This window comes from Pseudonaja textilis, chromosome 7 (genome assembly GCF_049901715.1).
Source record: "Pseudonaja textilis isolate UNSWEBS1 chromosome 7, rPseTex1.2, whole genome shotgun sequence".
Taxonomy (NCBI): domain Eukaryota; kingdom Metazoa; phylum Chordata; class Lepidosauria; order Squamata; family Elapidae; genus Pseudonaja; species Pseudonaja textilis.
This window is the reverse complement of record NC_141996.1, coordinates 4,903,490-4,929,757: the sequence shown is the minus strand read 5'-3', so window position 1 is coordinate 4,929,757 and position 26,268 is coordinate 4,903,490. Positions and strand designations below refer to the sequence as shown.

General features: G+C 44.2%; 1 protein-coding gene and 1 long non-coding RNA gene across 10 annotated transcripts in view; both read left to right on the top strand.

Annotated features, from left to right (window-relative positions):
• The window catches only part of TENM4 (teneurin transmembrane protein 4), a 362,826-nt gene extending 343,550 nt beyond the window's left edge, over positions 1 to 19,276 (top strand). For all 9 annotated transcript variants that reach the window (XM_087936922.1, XM_087936921.1, XM_087936920.1 and 6 more), the window contains 5 exons: positions 857 to 1,092; positions 2,159 to 2,455; positions 5,233 to 6,847; positions 11,321 to 11,463; positions 15,841 to 19,276. In XM_087936922.1, the coding sequence (XP_087793048.1) occupies positions 857 to 1,092; positions 2,159 to 2,455; positions 5,233 to 6,847; positions 11,321 to 11,463; positions 15,841 to 16,599 (3,050 nt within the window). In that variant the 3' untranslated portion in view covers positions 16,600 to 19,276. The remainder of the gene's footprint in view (positions 1 to 856; positions 1,093 to 2,158; positions 2,456 to 5,232; positions 6,848 to 11,320; positions 11,464 to 15,840) is intronic.
• Positions 19,277 to 22,254: 2,978 nt separating this feature from the next.
• On the top strand, positions 22,255 to 25,042 carry LOC148125229 (uncharacterized). Its single transcript, XR_015744237.1, has 2 exons — positions 22,255 to 22,882; positions 22,923 to 25,042. It is a non-coding gene; the product is annotated as an uncharacterized LOC148125229 (long non-coding RNA).
• Positions 25,043 to 26,268: the final 1,226 nt, after the last annotated feature.

Below are 26,268 nucleotides of genomic sequence, written 5' to 3'. Positions count from 1 at the left end.
GAAATCAGAACGGATCTTTTTGGGGGTGGGGTGGGGGGAGAAAGGTTTGAAAGCCAGTATTCTGTTGAACTGGTTAACCACTGAGGGGTCCCTGGTGCTCTCTGAGCTTGGTTGTTTTCTTGCAGACGTTTCATTACCCAACTAGGTAACATCATCAGTGCTAGAAAGGAGCAGTGTTTGTGGAGGGAGGAGCAGGAGGAGGAGGAAGAAGAAGGAGAAGAGCTTGGTTGTTTTCTTGCAGACGTTTCATTACCCAACTAGGTAACATGATCAGTGCTAGGGATGACGTGATAACGCTAGCACTGGTGATGTTACCTAGTTGGGTAATGAAATGTCTGCAAGAAAACAACCAAGCTCAGAGAGTACCAAGGAACCCACAGTTCTCCTCCTCCTCCTCCTCCTCCTCCTCCCTCCTCCTCTGTTCTCCATTCCACAAACCCTCCCCCCTTCTAGCACCGATATTGTTACCTAGTTGGGTAATGAAATGTCTACAAGGAAACAAGCCGGCTCAGAGAGCACCAAGAAACCCACAGTTCTCCTCCTCCTCCTCCTCCTCCCTCCTCCACTGTTCTCCATTCCTCAAACCCTCCTCCCTTCTAGCACTGATATTGTTACCTAGTTGGGTAAGAAAGAAAGCAAGCCAGCTCAGAGAACACCAAGGGGATGCCTCACTTCAACCCTGAGCTACAAATACTCCCCTTTATTGGTAAATCACTCTGAACCCTGATAATTAAGGTGCTCAAATTTCTCATCTGCTTTGCTTCATGTTTCTTTTGCATAACTAAGGTGAGCTGCGGAGGGTCGGCTGCCTATCTTAACGTTGTCGGGTTTCTCATCTCCCCACAACCTTGTGTAGATCAAGTGCGCAATAGCTACTACATCGGAGCAGATGGCTCTCTCCGCCTGATGTTGGCTAATGGCATGGAAGTGGCTCTCCAGACCGAGCCCCATCTCCTGGCGGGCACCGTAAACCCCACCGTGGGTAAGAGGAACGTGACCCTGCCTATCGACAACGGTCTCAACCTGGTAGAGTGGAGACAACGGAAAGAACAATCCAGAGGCCAGATCACTGTGTTCGGACGCAGGCTGAGGGTAAGCGGGCCGTTCCCAGTCAGAACTGGTGGGAATTGAAGTTCTTCCGGTCACCGAGGTGGAAAGGGTTACCGTATTTTTCGGAGTATAAGACACTCCAAAGTATAAGACACACCTAGCTTTGGGGGAAGCAAAAAAAAAGGGGACGGGGAAATCTACCTCTGCCTCCCAACAATTTGCTTCCTTGCAGCAAACAGCCTGTTTCAGCTTCAACACAGCCTGATTAGCACAAGCAGCCGATCGTTGGTTGGATCAGCCTCCCGACGATCAGCTGTTTCAGGCTACAGGGATCACCATCGTCTATTGCAGCCTCCATGTGCCTCATTTTTGGCCTCTGCATCCCGTTTTCAGCCTCCGTGCCCCGTTTTTGGCCTCCGCGTGCCGAATTTTTGGCCTCCGCCTCCCGTTTTCAGCCTCCACACGCCCCATTTTTGGCCTCTGCGCACCCCATTTTGGTCCCGTTCCGGGCAGCAGGCATCAAAATGGGTAGAAAATGGGACGTGCGGAGGCCAAAAATGGGGCGCACAGAGGTGGCAATAGGCAATGGCGATCTCTGCAGCCTGAAACAGCTGATCGTCGGGAGGCCAAATGGATGTGGAGCCCTCTTGGCTGCAGGATGAGAGACACTGAAAACATCCTTCAACCAAGAAGGCTCCACACCCGTTTGCACCACTCAGAGTGACCCCGAAGACACAGATAAACCTCCAAGCGGCCTCAACGACTCCCTAAAAGACTGCAAATGACCAGCCTTCTTGGCGCTGTTGAAATGAGCAACAGCAAACTGTTGCAAGGATATAAATCCTTCCGTTCCCCACCACTCAGTCAGAGCTGAAGAAGCTTCTTGGATGAGAATAGAAACGTCTTCAAAGAAAAAAACAGAAAGTCCAGCTGCCTCTTGAAAAAGCACCTTTGGGATCTCATATAAGAGTTTTTTTGCAAATAAGCAAAAACCCTCTTTGCCATTTGCCCAGGGGAAAACCAAAGAGGTGGTTGTTCTGACCAGTAGTTAATTATCCCCACCTTACTAAAGCTTTCAGTCGTTGTCCTAATTCTTATCCCTACGCAGGTTCATAACCGAAATTTGTTGTCCCTCGACTTCGACCGCGTGACACGAACCGAGAAGATTTACGACGACCATCGGAAATTCACCCTGCGCATTCTCTACGACCAGGCGGGACGGCCTACGCTCTGGTCTCCTAGCAGTCGTCTGAACGGAGTGAACGTCACCTATTCCTCCGGGGGGCACATAGCTGGGATCCAAAGGGGTACTATGTCCGAAAGAATGGAATACGACCAAGCAGGCAGAATTACATCCAGAATGTTTGCGGATGGCAAATCTTGGACCTTCACGTATTTAGAGAAGGTGAGCACCGTTAGGAAAGAGGGGTCACTAAAGTTTTAGTTTAGTTTACTTCATTGTCACGGCGCCTCATAACGACGAAATTAAATGCCATTGTGAGATTTAAAAACGTTCCAAAATTTATACTCACTAATTCGACAGACAGTTCTGATGTGTACAAACAAAGGAAGTTTATTAAAATGCATTTGCAAAGGCAGGCCTTCACATCCCTTCCCAAAATGGATTGAGAACATGAAGCGCAAAATCCCACATTCAAGCAACAAATTTATGCCCCCTACACAATGCACGCCACGCCTAAGAAGCCCTTCCAACTCCCCCTTATTAGCTAAAGGGTGACCATGACATTTTCTTTTATGCAATCAATGTCTTATCTTGTTTTGCTTCTGGATTTTACCTTGAGCGGATGTCCCTACATATCTACTTGTTGCCTGGCTCTGGGCTGCTGTTCCTATTTCCCAAAACAATTGTTAACAAGTCACCACGTACTTTTAACTGAATACACTTTGGGGTTTTAGGATGTGGGTTTTAATATGTAACAAAAGGAATATTCTAGCTTAACAATACATAAGACACTATTATAAAAGAGTAACCTCTTATACTTTTCCTTCACCATCTTCAGCGTACATCATACATAACAAAACTATAAAAATAAAATACAAACAAACATCCTTCACATTCTATACAATTGAATGGAAAACTCCGGATATTACATTAATATTGCACTACACAGTAGAATTCAATAGAGCTACTGCCCTGGGATAGAAGCTGTTTTTCAGCCTAGTTGTCCTTGTTTTTATTATCCTGTACCGTCTGCCAGATGGTAATAGTTCAAAAAAAAGGGCATGCCCAGGATGAGATGGACCTTTGAGAATATTTTGAACTTTCTTAAGGCAGCGGGAGCTATAAAACTCTTCCAAAGAGGGGAGAGGGCAACCCATGATCTTCTGGGCAATGACATTAACCCTCTGGAGTGCTTTCCTATCTGCCACTGTGCAATTGACAAACCCTACACAGGTGTGCAGAAAGTTAAGATACTCTCTATGGTGCAGCGGTAGAAAATCACCAGCAGTTTTTCATTCAGTTGTTGTTTCCTGAGAAGCCTCAGGTAGTATCATCTCTGCTGGGCCCTTTTGACCAGGGCTGCAATATGAGCCCCTCAGGTCAGATCCTCTTCTAGGGTAACACCCAGAAACTTAAAACTGGCCACTTGCTCCGCTCGGTCTCTTTAGCCAACAGAAGCTTTGTGAGTCACCGTCTCTGCCTCTTTGAATGGCATTTATCAACTACAGGTAGTCCTTGACTGACACCCGCTCATCTAGTGACTGTTCAAAGTTACAGCGGAACAGACAAAAGCGACTTACAATCATTTTTCACATTTACAATTGTAGCGTTCCCAGAGTCACGGGATCAACAGTCAGAGGCTTTGGGCAACTGGCTCATATTTTTGATGGTTGCAGTGTCCCAGGGTCACGTGATCAACTTTTGCGACCTTCGGGCGGGCAAACTCAAAGGGGAAGCCACTTAATTGGGTTAACAATTAACTTAACAGCTGTGGTGATCCACTGAACAACTGTGGCAGGAAAGGTCGTAAAATGGGACAAAGCACACTCAACCACTATCTTGCTTAGCACTGGAAGTTTTGGGCTCAGCTGCGGTTGTAAGTCAAGGACCAGCTGTATGTAATCCCTGTCCTTCTTGTAATGTGACATCTCTTTTGTTTGTAGCATGTGTTAGAAATTACCTGCATTTAGGATGGTCATGTGACCAACCTGTTTTATAACTTACAACCATAAAGGCAGGCGCCATTACACTCCTAAACTCACATTCTCATGGTCTTTAATTGGCCGAAATGATGCGCCCACTGTAGGGCAAGCATTTTTGAACCAAAGTACCTCCAATCGGCTAACTTAGATTACATACATAACTTTGAATGTGGTCCAAAACTCCCCAGGGAATGAAATTTGGCTGTTTCAATATTGCTGGTCTACTGCTGCGGCAATTACATGAAGTTCTGTTTTCAACTTTCTGTGACAGTTTCCAAGCCAGTTTAGCAATCCCTTGGTCTCTCCCCCAATCAGCAGCAGCCACTTACCTGCAAGCTGGAAAAGGGAGGGAAGAAGGAAGGAAGGAAGGAAGGAAGGAAGGAAGGAAGGAAGGAAGGAAGGAAGGAAGGAAGGAAGGAAGGAAGGAAGGAAGGAAGGATATGTGGGAGGGAAGGTTAGATAGGGAGGGAGGGAATTTCAGTTGCATTCTTTTAGAGAGTCTTTGAGGCCACTTGGAAGTTTATCTGTGTCCTCAGGGTCACCTGAATAAATAGGGTCACCTCAACAGTAAAGGACACAGGGCAGAAAACATCCTGCAGCCAAGAAGGGTCCACACCCATCTGCACCACTCAGATGACCCTGAGGATATAGACAAACCTCCAAGTGGCCTCAACGACCCTCTAAAAGGGTGCAAATGACCAGCTCTCTGCAAGGAACATAAATCCTTCCACTCCCCACCATCCAGTCAGAGCTGAAGAAGCTTCTTGGATGAGAAGCAAAACATGTTCTAACCAAAACCAGAAAGGCCAGTTGCCTCTTGAAAAAAGCACTTTGGGGACTTGAAACTTCTTGTTCTCTCTGGCAACTTTTCAACCTCAAGAAGTTTCAAGTAACTTTGGACAACGTTGGTCAAAGCACCAACAATCCACTTTCTGTATCCCACTACAGAACTTAGCCATAATAATAACATCGACAAAATGTTCTGCATATGACTTTATTTTTCTCTTCTGATTACAGTCCATGGTCCTGCTTCTTCACAGTCAACGGCAGTACATTTTCGAATTCGATAAGAATGACCGCTTGTCGTCAGTTACGATGCCCAACGTAGCTCGGCAGACCCTGGAGACACTTCGATCAATTGGCTATTACAGGAATATCTACAGGCCTCCAGAAGGCAATGCCACGGTGGTAGAAGACTTCAACGAGGAATGGCAACTCCTTCACACCTATTACCTGGGGACCGGAAGACGGGTCATCTACAAGTACGGCAAGCTCTCCAAACTGGCAGAGATGCTTTATGACACCACCAAGATCAGCTTCAGCTACGATGAGACCGCAGGCATGCTGAAGACCATCAACCTGCAGAACGAAGGGTTCACCTGTACGATCAGGTACCGCCAGATCGGGCCGCTCATTGACCGCCAGATTTTCCGCTTCACGGAAGAAGGCATGGTGAACGCCCGTTTCGATTACAACTACGACAACAGCTTCCGGGTGACCAGCATGCAAGCCGTGATCAACGAAACCCCGTTGCCGATTGACCTCTACCGTTATGACGACGTGTCGGGCAAAACCGAGCAATTTGGCAAATTCGGGGTGATCTATTACGACATCAACCAGATCATCACCACGGCGGTCATGACCCACACAAAGCATTTTGATGCGTACGGCAGGATGAAGGAAGTTCAGTACGAAATATTCAGGTCCCTCATGTATTGGATGACGGTGCAGTATGACAACATGGGGCGAGTGGTGAAAAAGGAATTGAAAGTGGGCCCTTACGCCAACACCACAAGGTACTCGTACGAATACGACGCCGACGGCCAGTTGCAGACAGTGTCCATCAACGACAAACCGCTCTGGAGATATAGTTATGACCTCAATGGGAATCTCCATTTGCTGAGTCCCGGCAACAGCGCCCGTCTGACGCCACTGAGGTACGACCTCCGGGACCGGATTACAAGACTGGGTGACGTGCAGTACAAGATGGACGAAGATGGCTTCTTGAGGCAACGGGGGAACGACATTTTTGAGTACAACTCCGCGGGGCTTCTCATCAAGGCCTACAACAAAGGCAACAAATGGAGCGTGAAGTACCATTATGACGGGCTCGGAAGGAGAGTCTCCAGCAAAACCACCCACGGTCATCATCTGCAGTTCTTCTATGCGGACCTCACCAACCCCACCAAGGTCACCCACCTGTACAACCACTCCAGCTCCGAGATCACCTCTCTCTATTACGACCTTCAGGGTCACCTCTTTGCCATGGAGGTGAGCAGCGGAGATGAATTCTACATCGCTTGCGACAACATTGGGACGCCCTTGGCGGTCTTCAGCGGAACGGGCTTGATGATCAAGCAGATCCTTTACACGGCTTACGGAGAGATCTACATGGATACCAACCCAAACTTCCAAATTATCATTGGTTACCACGGAGGCCTGTATGATCCCCTCACCAAACTCATACACATGGGGAAGAGAGACTACGACGTTCTAGCCGGCCGGTGGACCAGCCCGAACCACGGCATCTGGAAACGTCTCAGCCACAGCAACATCATGCCGTTCAACCTTTACATGTTCAAAAACAACAATCCGATCAGTAACGCCCAGGATATAAAATGCTACATGACAGGTAAAAAAATCCATCTTCATTTTCAGTAGTTAGCTGCCCGGGGTAAGAACTGGGACTTGGGCGGGAAACGTGTGGGGTTTGCCGTGATGCCTCGGACCTCATCCACAGAATGGATGCCATCGGTTACTGATAAAGTGCATGGAGGTTTTCCATGCGTAGCGTCTTCCATTTAAAAGAGACAGTTTGGTGTGGGGGTTAAGGTGCTGGCCTAGAAATCAGGAGAAAGTGAGTTCTAGTCCCACCATACGGATGAAAGCCAGCTGGGTGACTTTGGGCCAATCACCAGGAGAGGGTGAGTTCTAGTCCTGCCTTAGGCATGAAAGCCAGCTGGGAGACTTTGGGCCAATCACCAGGAGAGGGTGAGTTCTAGTCCCACCATAGGGATGAAAGCCAGCTGGGTGACTTTGGGCCAATCATCAGGAGAGGGTGAGTTCTAGTCCCATCTTAAGCATGAAAGCCAGCTGGGAGACTTTGGGCCAATCACCAGGAGAGGGTGAGTTCTAATCCCACCTTAGGCATGAATGCCAGGTGGGTGACACTTTGGGCCAATGACTAGGAGCTGGTGAGTTCTAGTTCCACCTTAGGCATGAAGGCCCTCAGGGTGACTTTGGGCCAATCACCAGGAGAGGGTGAGTTCTAGTCCCACCTTAGGCATGAAAGCCAGCTGGGTGACTTTGGGCCAATGACCAGGAGCCTGTGAGTTCTAGTTCCACCTTAGGCATGAAAGCTGGCTAGGCGACTTTGGGCCAATGACTAGGAGATGGTGAGTTCTAGTTCTACCCTAGCATGAAGGCCCGCAGGGTGTCTTTGACCAATCACCAGGAGCCTGTGAGTTCTAGTCCCACCTTAGGCATGAAAGCCAGGTGGGTGACATTGGGCCAATGACTAGGAGATGGTGAGTTCTAGTTCTACCCTAGGCAAGAAGGCCCTCAGGGTGTCTTTGACCAATCACCAGGAGAGAGTGAGTTCTAGTCCCTCCTTAGGCCTGAAACCAGGCTGGGCAAACTTCTTCACACTTTCTCTCAGCCCAACCCATCTCACAGGGTTGTTATTGTGGAGGAATAAAATAAGAGGAATTATTATCCCTGCCTTTAAGGTACTTATAAAAAAAATAATACAGACGAAATAAAAATATCATAAATAAATAAAGGCTTCAGGAAATTCCTCTGATACCTTTTCGCCTCGGATACTGGAGACTCTCCAGTGAGAACAAACCCTGCCTGCTCGTGAAGAACAAACTCTCGGGATTTAACAAATAACTCTGATTTTAAACTGCCCAAGCGATCTCATAATTTCCTTGCTTGGACTCCGTGGATTAAAGGGCGATTAATGCCCTTCTTTTTTTCTTTTTTATTGTCAGTTTTGCAGCGGGGGGATATTACTGTGGGCCTCAGCTGGCACCCCCAGATCTTAAACGGCTTCGAAATAAAACTGCATGAAAGAGGCTAAATCCTTTCTAATCCTGACCTTTCTGTCAAGCCCCTTTTTAAAAATAACAATGCGGTGAAATGTTAATTCATCCACAAGAATTGCTGTTTTAAAGGGCAGCGGGAAAACAAAACAACTGTTGCAAATAAGCCAGAGGAGAGAGACTGACCAAGGAAATGAAGACCTACCGAAGCTGCAGGAATCATTTGAGAATAAATTATTTGGGAATGGGTGTAATTCTCCCCTCCGGATGCCGCTACAAGGCCTTGCATGCCAAAACAACTACAGGTAGTCCTCGACCTATAGCAGTTCACTTAATGACCCTTCAGAGTTACAATGGCACTGAAAAAAGGGACTTACAACCATGCTTCACATTTACGGCCTTTGCAGCCTCCCCCCTGGTCACGTGAATTTACATCCAGAGGCTCACTTTTATGACGGTTGCAGCGCCCCGGAATCACGCGATCCCCTTTTGCAACAGGGGAAGCCAGATTCACTTAACGACCATGTGACTTAATTTAACTGCAGTGGGTTCACTTAACAAATGAGGTTAGGAAAGTCCAGAAACGGAGCACGCTTGCTTTAACAAATGCCTCACTTAGCAACGTTGGCCTCCTATCTGGTCATACGTGGAGGACTACCTGTAGACACAAAGATAGTTTTTGTGATGACGTGGGACATGACACAAAAATAACAAAGTCACCAAAGTAGAATAAATTCTCTTTAATGCCTCCAACTTGGCCCCCAATGTCCAATTATCCTCGGCTGGATAACAAACCCTTCAAAAAACAGTCTACGAAGGGCAGAAATGCAGTCCGAACCCAAAGTAAAGATAATTAGAAATTTAAAAACTCAACACAAACTATACTGAAGTAATTAACACGGCAGGCCAGGATGATAAATTGCAGGCTTTCAAAGGATAACTTGCAGCAACCACAGTTGGGAGGACTGCCAAAACCCAGATAAGCCTCTACCAAGATAATGCACACTTTGCTTCCAGCAAGGAACGGTGTGCAAACGCCCCTCTTATATCCTGTTCTCCCAGCTGCAACCAATGAAAGGGATCAGGGCCGCCTTCTCTCTCCCAAGCCACCTTGCTCCCTTCTCCGTTCCTCCCTGCGTGCCCTAGGATGAAGAGGGGAGGGCCCTGGGTCTTCCTCTGAATGCCCAGTCGGGACTGTGCCCTTCCTCCGTTTCCTCCACAGCCATCGGAGCCACACTCCCACTCCCTGTCAGCTACTCAATCTCCCCCTCAGAATCGGACTCCAACAAGAGCGTGACAGTTTTTTCCCCCCTTGTGCCATCGCTCTGCTAAACACCTCATTCCCACAGGCCTGCCTTGCGCCTACATATATTCACCCATGTAGCAGGGCTATATTGCTATTATCCTTCTCATCTTTCCATCTTTCTTACTACTTTCTCCTATCGGTAGCTTTTGATTTATCCCTTGTTTGCAGCTTACGGTCTACCGTATCACTTGGCTGTTGGTATGCACACGGAGAGCTTCTGCACCAGGGACAAATCCCTTGTGTGTCCAATCACACTTGGCCAATAAAGAATATTCCAATTCCAATGTTAAGTAGGAAGAACAGAGCCAAAACAGACAAAGAGAATGGGGTGATTCAGAGGCCGTTTTGGTATGCCACGTATTTGCATCACAAATACATCCGGTATCACAACAGTTGACATTTAAAACATTACCTTCTCATGCCCAGCGCAATTCTGATACCTTAAAAGTCAGGCTTAGCCATTCTAGCTTTAAATCAGTATTTTTTCCTGTCCTTTAGAAACGTTCTTCAGAATAGTTCTTCAGATAAAACACGAACTGTTAGAATAAAATAGAATAAGAGAGTTGGAAGGGACCTTGGAGGTCTTCTAGTCCAACCCCCTGCTCAGGCAGGAAACCCTACACGTCAGACAAATGGTTGTCCAATCTCTTCTTTAAAACTTCCAGCGATAGAGCATTCACAACTTCTGGAGGCAAGTTGTTCCTCCGGCTAACTGTTCTCACAGTCAGGAAATTTCTCCTTAGTTCTAAGTTGCTTCTCTCCTGGATTAGTTTCCATCCATTGCTTCTTGTCCTGCCCTCAGGAGTTTTGGAGAAGAGCTTGACTGTTCAGAGTTTTACAGCATCAATTCAGCGCCAGAAAAATAAACACAGATGGCTGATGCTTCATTGAACGTCTTTATAAACATGTATATTATATATGTTTATAAATATATTAAAACATATTCTTTTTACAAACCAGTTGTAGATTTCTCCAACGTGGAGCAAACTCAAACAGAAGTAGACATGTTACAAGTGCACAGCTTCAGCAGTAACTTCAGCAGCTCAGAAACAGACCTCAGTTTCACTTGAGTTCAGCAAGCAAGCAGAGAAGCAGTTTCACTCCATTAGACAAACTCAGAGCTTAACATAGCTGCAGAGTTGCAGAGCTTAATATAGAGCCACATTTAGACTACTTCTAGTTTCAGTTTCCAAACAGTTTTCATTGGCTGACTTAGTTGCTATGCCTATTCATTGGCTGACCTTGTTACCAAGCTCTGTTCCAGTTCATGAACAGACTCTGACATTGACCCCCCTCTTATCTGTGGCAGCCCCTCAAATACTATCATGTCACCCCTAATTCTTCTTTTCATTAGACTTGACATACCCAATTCCTGCAGCCGTTCTTCGTACGTTTCAGCCTCCAGTCCTCTTCGTTGCTCTTCTCTGCACTCTTTCTAGAGTCTCAACATCATTTTTTTTTAACATCATGGCGACCAAAACTGGGATGCAAGATTCCAAGGGTGGCCTTACCAAGACCTTATAAAGTGGCATTAACATTTCACGTGATCTTGATTCTATCCCTCTGTTAATGCAGTGTTGGCTTGTTTGGTGGCGGCTGCCCACGGCTAGCTCATGTTTAAGTGATTGTCCGCTAAGACTTCAAGATCCTTCTTCACAGTTACTACTATTGAGTCAAGTACCGTTTATGCCGCACCTGCATTTATTTAACCTTTTGGCTAGCATGTAACGTTCTGGTTTTTCTCGTCCCATTCCAGATGTCAACAGCTGGCTGCTTACCTTTGGTTTCCAGCTGCACAACGTTATCCCTGGCTATCCTAAACCTGACGTGAATGCTATGGAGCCATCCTACGAGCTCACCCGCACCCAGCTGAAAACCCAGGAATGGGACAATAGCAAGGTAACTAGTATGACTTTTCGGGCACCGCCCCCTCCCAGTTTCTTCGGTTTCCAAAAAGACCCACTTTTGAACGGTCGCTACTTTATCCCAGGGGAAACGTTCATCAGGAAGTGGAAAACATGTACGGATAGTCCTTGAATTAACAATCATTTGCTTTAACGGCCGTTCAAAGTTACAATGGCGCTGAAAAAAAAAGTGACTTAGGTGTCAACTCATAAAATATTTGTCTGGTCTTGTCAGAGTTGCCAACAGAAAGGGAAGTGGGGGAAAGGGGTTTTGAAAAAGCACTGCGGCAGCTTGCAAACCGAAAGCGCATTCCATCAATGTGTTCAAAGATAGTAACCAGGTGACTGAAGTTTCTGCCGTGCAAAATCCTAACTGGTGAGCACGATTGAATGACTCTGGGCTATGGAGGTGTCCCATTGGAGAATATGAATTAGGATACACCCAGAGGGGTGGAGGGAAAACCAGGGTCAAGGGTAGCAATGAGTGATGTGCCTCAGAGTCCGCTACACCCAGGCAGTGCTGGCATGTTAACTCCCAATAAATCCTTCGGAAGTTTTGGAAGTTTGTCTCGAGACTCATGATTTAATTCGGGGGGTAACTGCCGGAATCCTGACATTAGGGCTGTTTTTCACACTTCCAACCTTTGCAGCATCCCCATGGACACGTAATCCTAATTCAGGTGCTTGGTAACTGATTCATAGTTACGATGGTTGCAGTGTCCCAGAATTATGTGACCCCCTTTTGCGACCTTCTGACGAGCAAAGTCGACGGGAAATCCAAATCCACTCAGCAACTGTGTTACTAACGTAACAACTGTGATGATTCGCTTAACTGTGGCCAGAAAGGTCATAAAATGAGGCAAAACGCACCTTGCAACTTTCTTGCTTAGCAACAGAAACTTTGGGCTCCGTTATGGACCACCTGTAGTCTTTCTGATGTTCTACTACTCTTCTACTGGTAGTCCTCAACTTAAGACTGGTCGCTTTAGTGACTATTCAAAGTTACAACAGAACGTAAAAATAAAAAAATAAAAGAGCTACTTACAACCCAGATTCAAAGTCCCAATGGGGCCCAACTCTCCCATTTGCAGGCGTGCCCTTGGCCACTTTGCAACCAGCTCTCATCTATATCCGTTTGCAGCATCCCGTGGTCATGTGACCACGATTTATAATTGGTTCCTTTGCAAGAGGAAGCAAGAAGCATTTATCTCTGTGTTCAGGGAAAAAGCTCTCCTTGCAGAGATAGAAGTGGAAAAATGGAAAATAGTAGAGTTCAAAGGAGCCTTGGGGGACTTCTAGTCGAACCCCTGACCAAGCAGAAAACCCTATACCATTTCAGACAAATGGTTGTCTAATCTCTCCTTTAAAACTTCCACTGTTGGAGCACCCACAACATTTTAGAGGCAAGCTGTTCTACTGGTTAATTGTTCTCCTCATTAGCAAATTTCTCCTTAACTCTAGGTTGGATCTCTCCTTGATCGGTTTCCCTCCGTCGCTTCTTGTCCTGCCTTCAGGTGCCTTGGAGAATAGCTTGACTCCCTCTTCTTCGGGGGCAGCCCCTCAAATATTAGAACACTGCTATCCTAATTCTAGACATACCCATTTCCCGAAACCGTTCTTTGTATGTTTTAGCCTCCGGACCAAATTTAAAAACCAGGCCGCACAATAATACCCCTAGGTTGCAGATTTTGTTATTGAGACTTTGGAAAAAGTTCAGAGAAAAGAGCAACTAAGATGATTAAAGGCTTGGAAACTAAAACATACGAAGAACGGTTGGAGGATTTGGGTTCGGCTAGTCTCGAGAAGAGAAGGACCAGGGGAGACATGATAGCAATATCCCAGTATTTGAGGGACTGCCACAAAGAAGAGGGGGTCAAGTTGTTCTCCAAAGCTCCTTGAAGGCTGGACAAGAAGCAATGGATGGAAACCAACCTTGGAGAGAAGCAACCTAGAATTAAGGAGAAATTTCCTAACAGTGAGGACAATCAAGCAGTGGAACTACTTGCCTCCAGAAGTTGTGGTTGCTCCAACACCGGAGGTTTTTAAGAAGAGATTGGATGACCATTTGTCTGGAATGGTATTGGCTCTCCTGCTTGACCACGGGGTTGGACTAGAAGACCTCCAAGGTCCTTCCAGCTCTATTCTGATTCAGACAATGAGTCCCCGTCGCCAACGCCGCATTTGCTTTAACAAACACTGCAATAAAGGTCTTAAAATCGAGCACAAATCCTATATTGATCCACTTAATGACCGGCATAAATTACGATCGTTGTTCCAGGCTCAGTTATGTTGCAACTGAAGGACTGCCTGTACAGCAGTGTTTTTCAAAACTTGGCAATGTTAAGATATCTGGATTCCAACTCCTCAAATTCCAGCATGGGAGTTGAAGCCCACGCATCTTAAAATTCGCCATGTTTGAAAAACCTCGCTCTCTAGCACGAAAAAATTTGGCCTTTTATCAGGTAAACACGATCTCCCCTCTAATATTTCCTGTTTTGTTTTGTTTTTCCCTTTCTTCCTTCCTTCCTTTGAGGAAAGGAAGCACGGGGAACAAATTCCAAAGGCGAGACCATCTATCTCTTCTTTGAACTCTGCCTAATCTGTTTGTGTCCCTTTTAAAAAAACAAAAACATTTGCAGCCCCAGAGCCCGGAAGTTTCTTTTTTTATCTTTCTGAGGAGAAATCGACTCTTCCCCCCTCCATGCATTACTTTATTATTTAAAAGGCTGTGTTCAAGGTCATTCTTTCTTCCAATTAAGCGGTTTTCCAAAGACCCGGGACTTATTTTTGAGATAAGAAAGAGGTTTTGTTTTGTTTTTAATTACAATTCCAGTGATATTCATGATAACGTTTCGTTGTGGCTGGCAAATATCCTGAGCTACAGGGCTAAAATTGCCTTAAAAATGGCACAACTCTGAATTTTGGAGAAACTCCCCATTATTTAAAGAACAATCAACCCATGGAACAGACGTTGCCCTTGGAAATTGTGGGAGCGCCATCACTTGAGACTTTCAAGAAGAGATTGGACTGCCATCTGTCATAAATGGTGTAGGGTCTCCCACTTGGGTAGGGGGCTGGACTAGATGACCTACAAGGTCCCTTCCAACTCTGATTATCTGTTATCTATTACTTTGGCCCAAACGACAGGCAGTCCTCAACTTAACGGCGGCAATTGGGACCAGAATTTTCATTGCCGAGCAACGCCACTGTTAAATGACTCGGCCCTGATTTTACCACTGACATTGTTAAGTGAATCACACAGTCATTAAGGGAATCAGACCTTCCTTATTGACTTTGGTTGTCAGAAGCTGGCTGGGAAGGTCACCCAAAACCCCAAGACTGTGCAACCGTCATTAATACATACCGGTTGCCAAGTGACCAAATTTTGATCACATGACTGAGAACGTTGCGGTGGTTGTAAGACGTGGACTGGTTGTAAGTCTTTTTTTTTTAGTGCTTATGTTACTTTGAACAGTCACTGAAGAAATGTTGTAAGACTGAGGGCTGTTTGTAAGTAATTTGTGAGGGCTTTATGATCATCTAAGCAAGACCCTTCTTAACGGAGATTTGCTCCGTTTTATGTCCTTCCTTGCCATGGTTGTTAAAGTGAATCCGGCTTGCCCATTGACTTCGCTTGTCAGAAGGTTGCAAAGGTTGATCATGTGAACACACACACACACACACACACACACACGCACGGGACTCTGCCACTGTCATAAATATGAACCAGTTGCCAAGCGTCTGAATTTTCATCATGCAGATGCGGTAAGTGTGAATTTTGATCTTGCAGATGTGGTAAGTGTGAAAAACTGGTCATAAGTCACTTTTTTTCAGTGCCGTTGTAACTTTAGTCATTAAATGAATGTTTGTAAGTCGAGGACTACCCTGTATAATGGGCTCACTTAAAGACCGCTACATTCATTTAATGACCGTGTTATTTGCTTAACAGCTGCCATGAAAAGTTAACAAAAATCAGGCACAGTCACGTGGTTCCCCTGCTTATAGACATCCCCGACTTACAACCATAATAGTAATAGCCCTTAGATTATATACTGCTTCCCAGTGTTTTACAGCCCTCTCTAAGCAGTTCACAGAATCAGCCTCTTTTCCCCAACAATCTGGGTCCTCATTTTACCCACCTTGGAAGGACGGAAGCCTGGGTCAACTTTGAGCTGGTCAGGATCGAACTGCAAAATTTCAGGCAGCCGGCAGTCAGCAGAAGTAGCCTGCAGTACTGCACTTTCACCACTGCGCCACCGTGGCTCTAATTCCGGTTGTGAGTTCAGGGACCATCTGTAGATTTTGCCATACATCCCTCTTGTGTCTAACACGAGTTCCTCTCTTTTCAATCTCCCTTCCTGCCCATCTTCAGTCGATCTTAGGGGTGCAGTGCGAAGTCCAGAAACAGCTGAAGGCCTTCGTCACGTTGGAGAGCTTCGAACAGATCTACACATCGAGCATCGCCGGGTGCCAGGAAGTCCAGGAGAACCGCCATTTTGCCTCGGGAGACTCCATCATCGGCAAGGGGGTCAAGTTTGCCATGAAAGATGGCCGGGTGGCCACTGATATCATCAGTGCGGCGAACGAGGATGGGCGGCGAGTCGCCGCCATCCTCAACAACGCCTATTATCTGGAGAACTTGCACTTCACCGTCGACGGCACGGACACCCACTATTTTGTCAAGCCGGGGTCGTCGGAAAGCGACTTGTCCATCCTCGGCCTCAGCGGCGGGCGGCGGACCTTGGAGAATGGTGTGAACGTCACCGTCTCCCAAATCAACGCCGTGCTCAGCGGGAGGACTAGACGCTACACGGACATCTCGCTCCAGTTTGGAGCCCTGTGCCTCAACACCCGATACGGGACCACGTTGGACGAGGAGAAGACACGCGTCTTGGAACTGGCCAGGCAACGGGCCGTGGCCCACGCCTGGGCCCGGGAGCAACAGAGACTGCAGGACGGGGAGGAGGGTAGCCGCTCCTGGACAGAGGGGGAGAAGCAACAACTGCTGAACACGGGACTCGTTCAGGGGTACGACGGCTACTTCGTCATCTCCGCCGAACAATACCCAGAACTGTCCGACAGCGCAAACAATATCCATTTTATGCGACAGAGCGAGATGGGGAGAAGGTGACAGAGAGGGGATGATGCGTTAACTTCTTGCCAAAGACAGCTGCTTGAGACTGTGACGTCCTTGAGCCTTCTTTTTTCTTTCTTTCTTTTTCTTTTTTTCTAAAGAAAAAAGAAAAAAAAACAAACACACAAAGAACTTTTAACGGAAAACAGGCAAGGTGGCGGAAGAAAACGGTGGCACCATAGCTCAGGCAACATCCTTTACTTTAGATTTAATTTTTAATTTTAATATTTTTTTAAAGTGGCTTTCTCACCTTTGGCTGTTTTTCCATCCTTCCCCTCCCCTTTTCTCTGCTCCTATCCTGCCTTCTCTTTTTGGAAGTGTCATTTCGCCATTGTGCGCGAGCCCTTTGTGCAAAAATGCTGGAAGGTTGGGGAAGGCGTTGGTTTAAACCTCCTGATTTCTGTTCGTTGGGTTTCCTTTCGTTGGGTTTCTTTTTTTTTTGTTTTAATGGGGTGGAAAAAAAAGAAGAGAAAAAAAGAGCCTCTGTATTAGGTTTGGGTTAACCTTTCCTAGTGGGGTTGGAGAAAAAAAAATATAGATATATATATATATATAAGAGGATTTATGAGGAACGAAAACAGGAAGAAGGAGGCATCACGGAGAAGAAAAATCCACCATTTCCCGCAAAGCTTATGCGAAGAAACGAAGCGGGAGGTTTACACACCTCTCCAGCTTTGAAATGGCCCTTCAAACATTTTGGGAGCCTCCAAACAAAGAACTTTCCATTTTTTTAAACATTTCTTTCTGGATAACCCTGCTGCTTCGGGTTATTTCCCGCCGGAGGAGGCCAGACGGCTCCCTCTTCAGACTTGTGAGCTCAATCCTTTCTCTTTTTTAAAATTTTTATTTTGTAAAAGGGTCTTTTTTTTTTTTTTTTTTTACTACAACAGACTATTTTGTTCACCGGTTTGTTTTCTGCTGTTGCGTGACAAGAGGACGTGTCTGGTTTTTTTTTGTCATTCGGGAAAAAAAAAAATCCCATAGCAGCTAATCGGAGCGGGGTTGGAAAAGGAAAGGAGAAGAAGAAGAAGAAAAAAAAGGAAAAAAATGATACTATTGCTGCACATACTGTTAGATGGGAACCACCAATGATGTATATTTGTCAACAGTAAACCCTCCTTAAATATATAGTATTTCTGTATACCAAGTGAAGCGTGTTTAACTTTTGAGGATGCCATCTCTTCTCCGACCGTGGGGGTTTTTGTCTAGAGTTAGGGCCATCCTTCATGATGAAATCTCAGTTTCTCCTAATATATATATATACAGTGGGTATATATATATTTTTCAGAGCCAGTTTAGATACTGATGTGAGAGATACAGCAAGCGCCTCCTATTTGATTTGACATTTTTAATTTTTATTTTAATGAAGCGTTTCAGTCGATAAAAGAGATGCTTCCTTGTTTCTCCACGGGCCACTTCTACCAAAATGGTCTTCGCCGGCGCTGGGATGGTTTTTAAGAAAGTTAGGGTTGGTAGCAGTAAGGAAATAAGACGACTTGTCGAACAGTCTCCAACCTGACACCATGCTAACATCAAACCAAAATATTTGGCTTGGAGGAATTTGATAGCTCTGTCCAGTCCTACCTACGTTGATTTTTCAACTACACAAACCAGATTCTCTACTTCCAACTACCAAAATCAAATTCTTTATGCTTGCAAGGGTCTGTGACAATTTGCCGTAGTCAACTCGCCACGGGACAATTTGCCATGGCCAGTTCGCCACAGGACAACTCACTGCAGGACAAGAGTTGTTCTGACCCGGGCTTCCCAAAATCACAGAGCAGACTCCTCGTCCCGACAAAACTCCTTTTTATTAGGCTGTTGTGAATTCCTATCATTCACATCCAGCAAAGTCCCGGCAAACAGTCTTTTCAAGAGGGATTTACAACCGCAGACCTTATCAGGCTGGAGAGTTGTCAGGCCGATAGCTTCCAAACGCCACACTGTAGCAGAAAATACTTGGCAAAGAGTCTCCACCCAACAAATCTTCACCCTAATTAAACGAACTAATTGTCTCCTGCAAACACCACTCCCCTTTTGCTCCTCTTTATTCTCTATTGGAGGGGCCATTCACCATCCACCTGTGCCTTTAATCCCAAGTCGACCCTTGTTCCTTAACTGCTCCCTTCTTCTGGCAGCTCTGTGCATACGCACACTGGGAACAGGCTCCGGCTGTTCTTCTGCCCCACTGATCTCCAACTCCGAAGGCAGCTAATAACTGTCAGACTGCCCTGGCGCCATCTCTGCCTCCGACGCAGAGCCCTCGTCAGAGCCTTCCCCAAACTCCAGGACTGACCCACGTTCCTCCCCAACCTCCTCACTGTCTAATTCTGCCGCCAGCTCTGCTGGCCGCTGGCCAGCCACAACACCTAACATTAAAGAAAGGTGGAATAGAATCATTAAAGAAAGGATGCAAATGAAGAGACTGGATGAAATGTGAATGGCAGAAATTAAAATATCTTTTTAAAGTTATTTTAAATAATTAAATAGAATTGTTAAATTGTCACGCGGCGAATCGGCTGTGATGAGTTGGCCATGGCAAGTTGCCCCGTTCTGCACCTACAATTTGGAGGAAGTCATTTCTTGATTTAATATCATCTTATAAAAAGTTCCAAAGGTGGGGGTTTTCCTCCCAAGAGGCAATTAGACTTTCTTGGGAGTTGGTTATTTTTTTCCTTTAAAAAAGTTTTGCTTCTCATCCAAAAAACTTCTTCAGTTCTTCTTCAGAAGAAATTTCCCGGTTGTCCCAAAGATGCTTTTTTTCCCAGGGTCAACTGGATTTTCTCCGTTTCCTCAAAAATGAAGAAGCTTCTCGGATGAGAAGCGGAAACATTTTCAAAAAAAACCAAAAACAAAACAAAGAAGTCTAGTTGCCTAATTGAAAAAGCACCTTTTCAACCAGGACCTTGGATGATTGAAAATCTCCATCGACATCTTGCAAAAACAGGCATAAATCTAGAACATTAGGAACCAAGAACATCTTAGCTAGAGAAGGACAGGAGCGTGAGTCCAGCTGCATTCTGTCCCATAATTTCAAAACTGTGGCGGCTTTGGCAGGTAGTCCTCAACTTATGGCCACAGTTGAGCCCAAAATCTATTTTTGCTGAGAGAGACGTGACTTTTGCCCCATTTTACGACCTTTTCTCACCACGTTTGTTCAACGAATCACTGCAGTTGTTAAATTAGCAACACCGCCATTAAGTGAATCTGGCTTGCCCCATTGACTTTGCTTGTCAGAAGGTTGCAAAAGGGGATCACGTGACCCCCTCCGGAACACTGCAACAGTCGTAAATGTGAGTCAGTTGTCAAACATTTGAATGTAAATCTCATGATCACACAGGGCTGATGCAATGTCCCTAAAGTGTGAAAAATGGTCATAAGCGGGTGGGATTCTACCAGTTCTCACCTATTCGCTAGAACCGGTTGTTAACATTCTAAGAGAGAACCGGTTGTTAGAAGAAATTACTGGGCTAATCCTGTAAGGAAGGCAGGAAGGAAACATTCTGGTGTTGCTTACAGAAACTGCCTCTCCGTTAACCCTTATTACATTCTTGGCAGGACTGGATTTCCTGTCTCAGGAACTTCTCTGGAGTTTTTTTTTTTACCCTCCTTTGCTGGTACTTTGCTTGTGTGGAGAGACCATTCAAAGTTACAATGGCACTGAAAAAAGTGACTGATGACCCTTTTTCACACTTACGACTGTTGCAGCATCCCCACAGTCATGAGAGGCCAGGCGAGGAGATGCGTGCCTCGATGTGAGTGATATTGAGATGGCCACACCCAGCCCATAACAGGACCACCAAGCCATGCCCACAGAACCGGTTGTTAAAAAATTTGAATCCCACCCCTGGTCATCAGTCACTTTTTTCAGTGCCGTTGTAACTTCGAGCTGTTGCAGGTCGAGGACTGCCTGTATGTACTGCCTCTTTGCAAAGAAATCTATTCCCCGGGACTGCCGGAAATAGTGTTAACCCAGATGTGCCTGGATCAGTTGCTTTTGTGTATAAATTATTTTCACCCAACAGATGAGATTTTCCAAAGGCTTCGATTTGGTGGAGATAGGGCTAACATCTGGAAATGAGCGGCAGTGGGTGAGCTGAAGGGCAAACATGACAGATGTGTTAAGCAGATCCTATCCTTTTTTTTTTTCCATTTCAACTTCATATTTTTACATCGTTTTTCACACATAACCTCCCCCCCCGCCCCGGACACTTAAAGCTTTCTGAATAGAACCGTGAGATTTCATATCATGAGATTAAAATCTATCCGGAGCTGCTTTCTATTTTTAAAAAATGCTGATTTCTTGATAGAGGTATCAAGGTAAACTGAATTTATAAATGAAAATTCATGTTCTTCCCGCACTAAAGGAAGATCTTATCCATCCAGGTTTTGGGCCTGAGTCCAAGAAAATTTGTGTTTTGAGTACGGCAAGAAGAAAGGTTACCCTGAGATAGCCTTTTTTATTAGTTTTTCTTGAAGCCAAAGCCATGCCATCACGGTGTGACTTCTTGTTCTCCCTTCTAAAAATGACATTTAACCCGTCTATAGGAAGCCAGAGTGTTTGCTGATTGTTTCCGAATAGCTTGTTTCCTTATACATTTAACGTTTTCAACCCTAGGTTGGGAAAACGGAGAATTAAAAGGTTGGGAAAACGGAGAATTAAAATCCAAAGCAGCAGGAGCGACCTCAAGTTGTGTTAATGGTTATGATGCTTGATTTTATCAGATGAAGATGGTGACTGCAGGATAAGCATGCGACAAAATATGAGCGTTATGATCCAAATAAATAAATAAATAGGTGATGGGAAACACAACGTTCCATGAAGACTAAGCTAGAACTTTTCAAGAGCCATTGAATTAAAACTCTGTTGGGTTTTTGAGCAGCCCATGGTTGTTGTTTTTTGACTTAGTTCTTCACGGACAATCAGAACAATTCAGTAAAATTTGGGGAACTGATAGCAAAGGATTTCATCCTGTTCAACTAAGACCTCCCAAATATATGTGAGCATCTGTCTAGTCAGAGCCTGGGACAATTTTCTTGGTGTTTCTTGCCAAACTTGGCAACTTTTTACAAGGATGGCACTCCCACACTCTGCACGCCAGGGGTATATCTAGGCCAGAGATGTCCAACCTTGGCGACTGTGAAGACCCATAGATTTCATCTCCCAGCATGGCTGACGGGGGGATTCTGGGAGTTGAAGTCCACAAGTCTTCAAAATTTAACAAATTTGGAGATCCCTGTTCTAGAGCATACGATGTATCTCATAGGAGTCTTCATAATGGGGCAATCATTCAAACTCCCGGAATTCCTAGCCAGGATCCAAGATTATGCTGAGTTCTGGGAATTGCAGTCCAAACTTCTATAGAAGGTGCCAGGCTGAGGAAGGACAATACAGGTGACATCCTGCAGATATTTGGTATCTTTGATGGATAAGAATATTGTATTTTATATACATACATACATACATACATACATACATATATATGTATGGTATTCAGCTCTGTTCGGGTATTTTCCCATGTCATTATAGTTGTGCTTTTAAAGTTGTAGTGACATTTCAGCAAAATCTCATCTGCCATACAGAAGCCTGAAGATGACAAAATGAGATTCTGCTGAAATGTCACTACAACTTTAAAAGCACAACTATAATGACGTGGGAAAATAACCTGAACAAAGCTGAATACCATACATATAAATACCTGTGAAAACTTCCTATCCCAGAATTGCCCGACCAGAAAATAATGCAAAATTTATTTTAAAAGAAGCAAAAGAGAAATGCGATAGAAGCTTGCATTGAAATTTATAGCTTGGCTTCTTGCTCAAATGTGGATAAAAAACAGGAGTTCTTATGCTTGGCACAATTAAAGTGGTTTAGCATAGTTTAGTGCTACTTCTATGGCATACTCTTCCTACATACCTGGAACTCTTTCACAAGGGCGTATCTGTTAAGGAACCAAAACAAACCCAGTTGTTACTTGCTTTTGTGTCCTAGAACACACAATATTTCTCCACTAGAATTGCCAAAACAGATCACAATAGTGGCAGTTATCCACACTTCACTTCTTAGCATGTCCCTGCAAAACAAAAACCCGAAAAAGTGGAAACTAAATTCGTTCGAGTGATCCTCCACAATCCTACCTCCTTTGACTATTGGGATTGAGCTAATACTTGTAGGAGTTGCAAACAAGTTACATCAAACTCTAAGGTAGGGGTATCCAGCCTTGGCAAATTTTAAGATTTGTGGACTTCAACTTCCAGAATTCTCCCGTCAACATGGCAGGCTGGGGAATTCTGGGAGTTAAAGTCCACAAGTATGGCAGGCTGGGGAATTCTGGGAGTTGAAGTCCACAAGTCTTAAAAGTTGCCAAGGAGTCAGTTTAGGCAAAACTGCTACTGATCCTTTGAGGCAAAGATTTTGATTTGTATCACAAATTAATACAAACTCTTGGCATCTCTCTCCCTCAACAATCAATCTAACGTCACTTCTTCGGTTTGCCAATTTTGTGGGCACCATTCACCCATTTTTCTCCAGGGGGTGACAAGGACCTTGCTTTTAGGATCAAACAATTCCCACTATCCTGATTTTGCCTCCAAGACAAGAAATAAATCAGTTTTCTCTTCTTTGTAAAAGCCTCCACACGCTTTACAAATCAGGAGTTGTTCCCAACGTGAGGGAAAAGTTGTGAAGAAAATTCCACCAAAAATTTGAATGTAGTTTTCTCTAGCAGCAAGTTCTGATTTGATGCTCCTGTATTGCTGAATATTTCAAACCAAAGAAATTATTCTAGTGACGCAGCACATAATTGTGCACACATGCACCATTAAAGTGTGTTTTCTAATATAGCATCAGAAGCACCTAATAAAATTGATGCATATGAGACCCTGCATAAAAAAAAAAAAAACACTGGGTGATGTTTGAAACAGAACCATCCAATTAGATGTTCCCATATAGTCCTCAACTTATGACTGAACTCAGAATTGATGTGGCTAAATGAGATATTTATTAAGTTTGTTCCACTTTACGACTTTCCTCTGCCACAGTTGTTCAATTAATAACAACTATTGTGAGGTGAATCTGGCTTCCCCATTGACTTGGCTTGTCAGAAGGTCACAAAAGATTATCACATGACCCCTGAGACACTGCAACTGTCGTAAGTGCGAGTCAGTTGTCAAGCTTCTTGAATGTAAATCATATGACCATGGGGATGCTGCAACGGTCATAAGTGTGAAAACAGTTGTAAGTCGCTTTTTTCATTGCCCTCGTAACTTCGAATGGTCCCTAAACATGATTGTAAGTTGAAGACAACCTGTATAAATCTATTATAATACATGGACGTGCTTTATTTGTGTCCTATCCAAAACAGCTCCGATCCCAAAAACATTTTGAAAGAAAACTTAAAAGACAACGATGACAAAAAATTTTATTTGGAAAAGAAAAGAACATTGACAAAAAAATCTAGCCCCAATTAGTGTAGGGCTTTGATAATGAATTTAATAAAATGGATTATCTACAGAAAAGAATCTCAATGAAGGTTAGTGAATTTGAAAAAGGCTTCCCACCATCTTGAAGCATTTTTATAGATTCCACTTTGTTTCAAGATGGTTTGTGATCAACCTGATCCAAATGGCAAATGAGAAGACTTTAATCCAGAATATCCATGGATGGACCGTCGGTCTGCTTGTCCCAAAGGTGCATTTTCAAGAGGTGACTGGACTTAGTTTGTTTTTCCTTGAAGAGGTTTCGCTTCTCACCCAAGAAGCTTCTTCAGTTCTGAAGAAGCAAAATGTCTTCAAGGGAAAAAACACCAAGAAAGTCCAACGACCTCTTGAGAAAACTCCTTTGGGACAACCATGGCCTGGATGACTGAAAATCTCCATAGACATCCCTCTGCGTCTCACCCTAAATTCCCTCCTTGAATCTTTTATAAATGTGCCTCAAGAATATTAAAATCAGCTGGGGATTATTGTTTTCATAGTGGAAGGATCCATCCAGAATTTATCCTGAAATTTAAGATGATGACAATCCCACAACAATGTGTGTAACAACAATCTTCACAAACCTGTGAACTGACCATTAAAATATGTGTGTGAGAATATATTTACGCACACACACATACACACAAACACACCAAGGAATGGAGGAAAGTTACTCTAACTGTTAGGACAGTATAATTGGATATTTTATCTGTGATAAATTTAAAAAAAATACACTTTATATAAAGGGAAATATCTGCACTCAGGCTGGTTGGAGAAGAAGACTTTCTGTCCAAATCACAATTGTAATCCCAGCACTGACAAAACAAAATCTGTTCTTGTTACTGTGTGTAAAATTTCCTAGAGATCTGGAACTGATCTTTTTCTTGAGAATTTTTTTTTCTCTTGACATTTTTGTGTTTCTAACACTGTATTCTTGACTGTAAATAAAACGACCTTGTAAATACATGCAGATGTAGATACCTTCTAGAAAACAAAACAAAAAAAATCAAAATGACAACAAAAAAATTTCTCTCAGAACAGAAGTGACCACGTGTAGCCTTCGGTGACAAATAAAAAAAATATTTTGTGTTTAAAAAGAAAGGAGTGGAAACAGTTTTTGATTTGCACAGAGTTTGCTTTCACGGTTTTTAGATCCAGGTTCGGAGTTCAAACCAGCGGATGAAAGGTCAAATCTTTGCTTGAACAAAGGGTTGGACTAGAAGACCTCCGAGGTCCCTTTCAACTCTCATTCTGTTAAAAATCTATTCTGTTTAGAAGAGAAGAGAATAAGAATAAGAATAGAATAGAAGAAGAGAATAGAATAAGAATAAGAATAAGAATAAGAATAAGAATAGAATAGAATAGAATAGAATAGAATAGAATAGAATAGAATAGAATAGAATAGAATAGAATAGAATAGAATAGAGTAGAATAGAATAGAACAGAATACTTTATTGGCCAAGTGTGATTGGACACACAAGGAATTTGTCTTGGTGTAGATACTCTCAGTGTACATAAAAGAAAAGATACATTCGTTTGTTGAATCCAACTTGACTCCCAATGGCTTTGTGAACAAGGCCAAATAGTTTTCAGGTTAACAATGTGGAAATCTTTTTATTCTCTCTCTAGGACAATTATTTAACTTTACACTTTAACCTACAACTATGGGAATCCAGCTCCCCAAGAAAATATGGTCGGTTCCACCATTTTCAAAATGGGTCAGCTAGATAATGCTACCTAACATAGAAAGAACGGTTGCTAGAACTGGGTATGTCCAGTTTAATGAAGGGAAGGACTAGGGGTGACATGATAGCAGTCTTCCAATATCTCAGGGGCTGCCCCAAAGAAGAGGGAGTCAAGCTATTCTCCAAAGCACCTGAAGAGGCAGGAAAAAGAGCAACGGATGGAAACTAATCAAAGAGAGAAGCAATTTAGAAATTAAATAATTAATTTAGAATTTAGGAGAAATTTCCTGACAGTGAGAACAATTAATCAGTGGAACAACTTATCTCCATAAGTTGTGGGTGCTTCATCACTGGAGGTTTTTAAGAAGAGATCGGACAGTCATTTGTCTGGGATGGTACAAGGTCCCTTCCAACTCCGTTCTTCTATTACTCACTTGACAGCTGCACTGATTTGCCTAACAATTGGGGCAGGAAGGGCTGTGAAATGGGGCAACACTCACTTAGC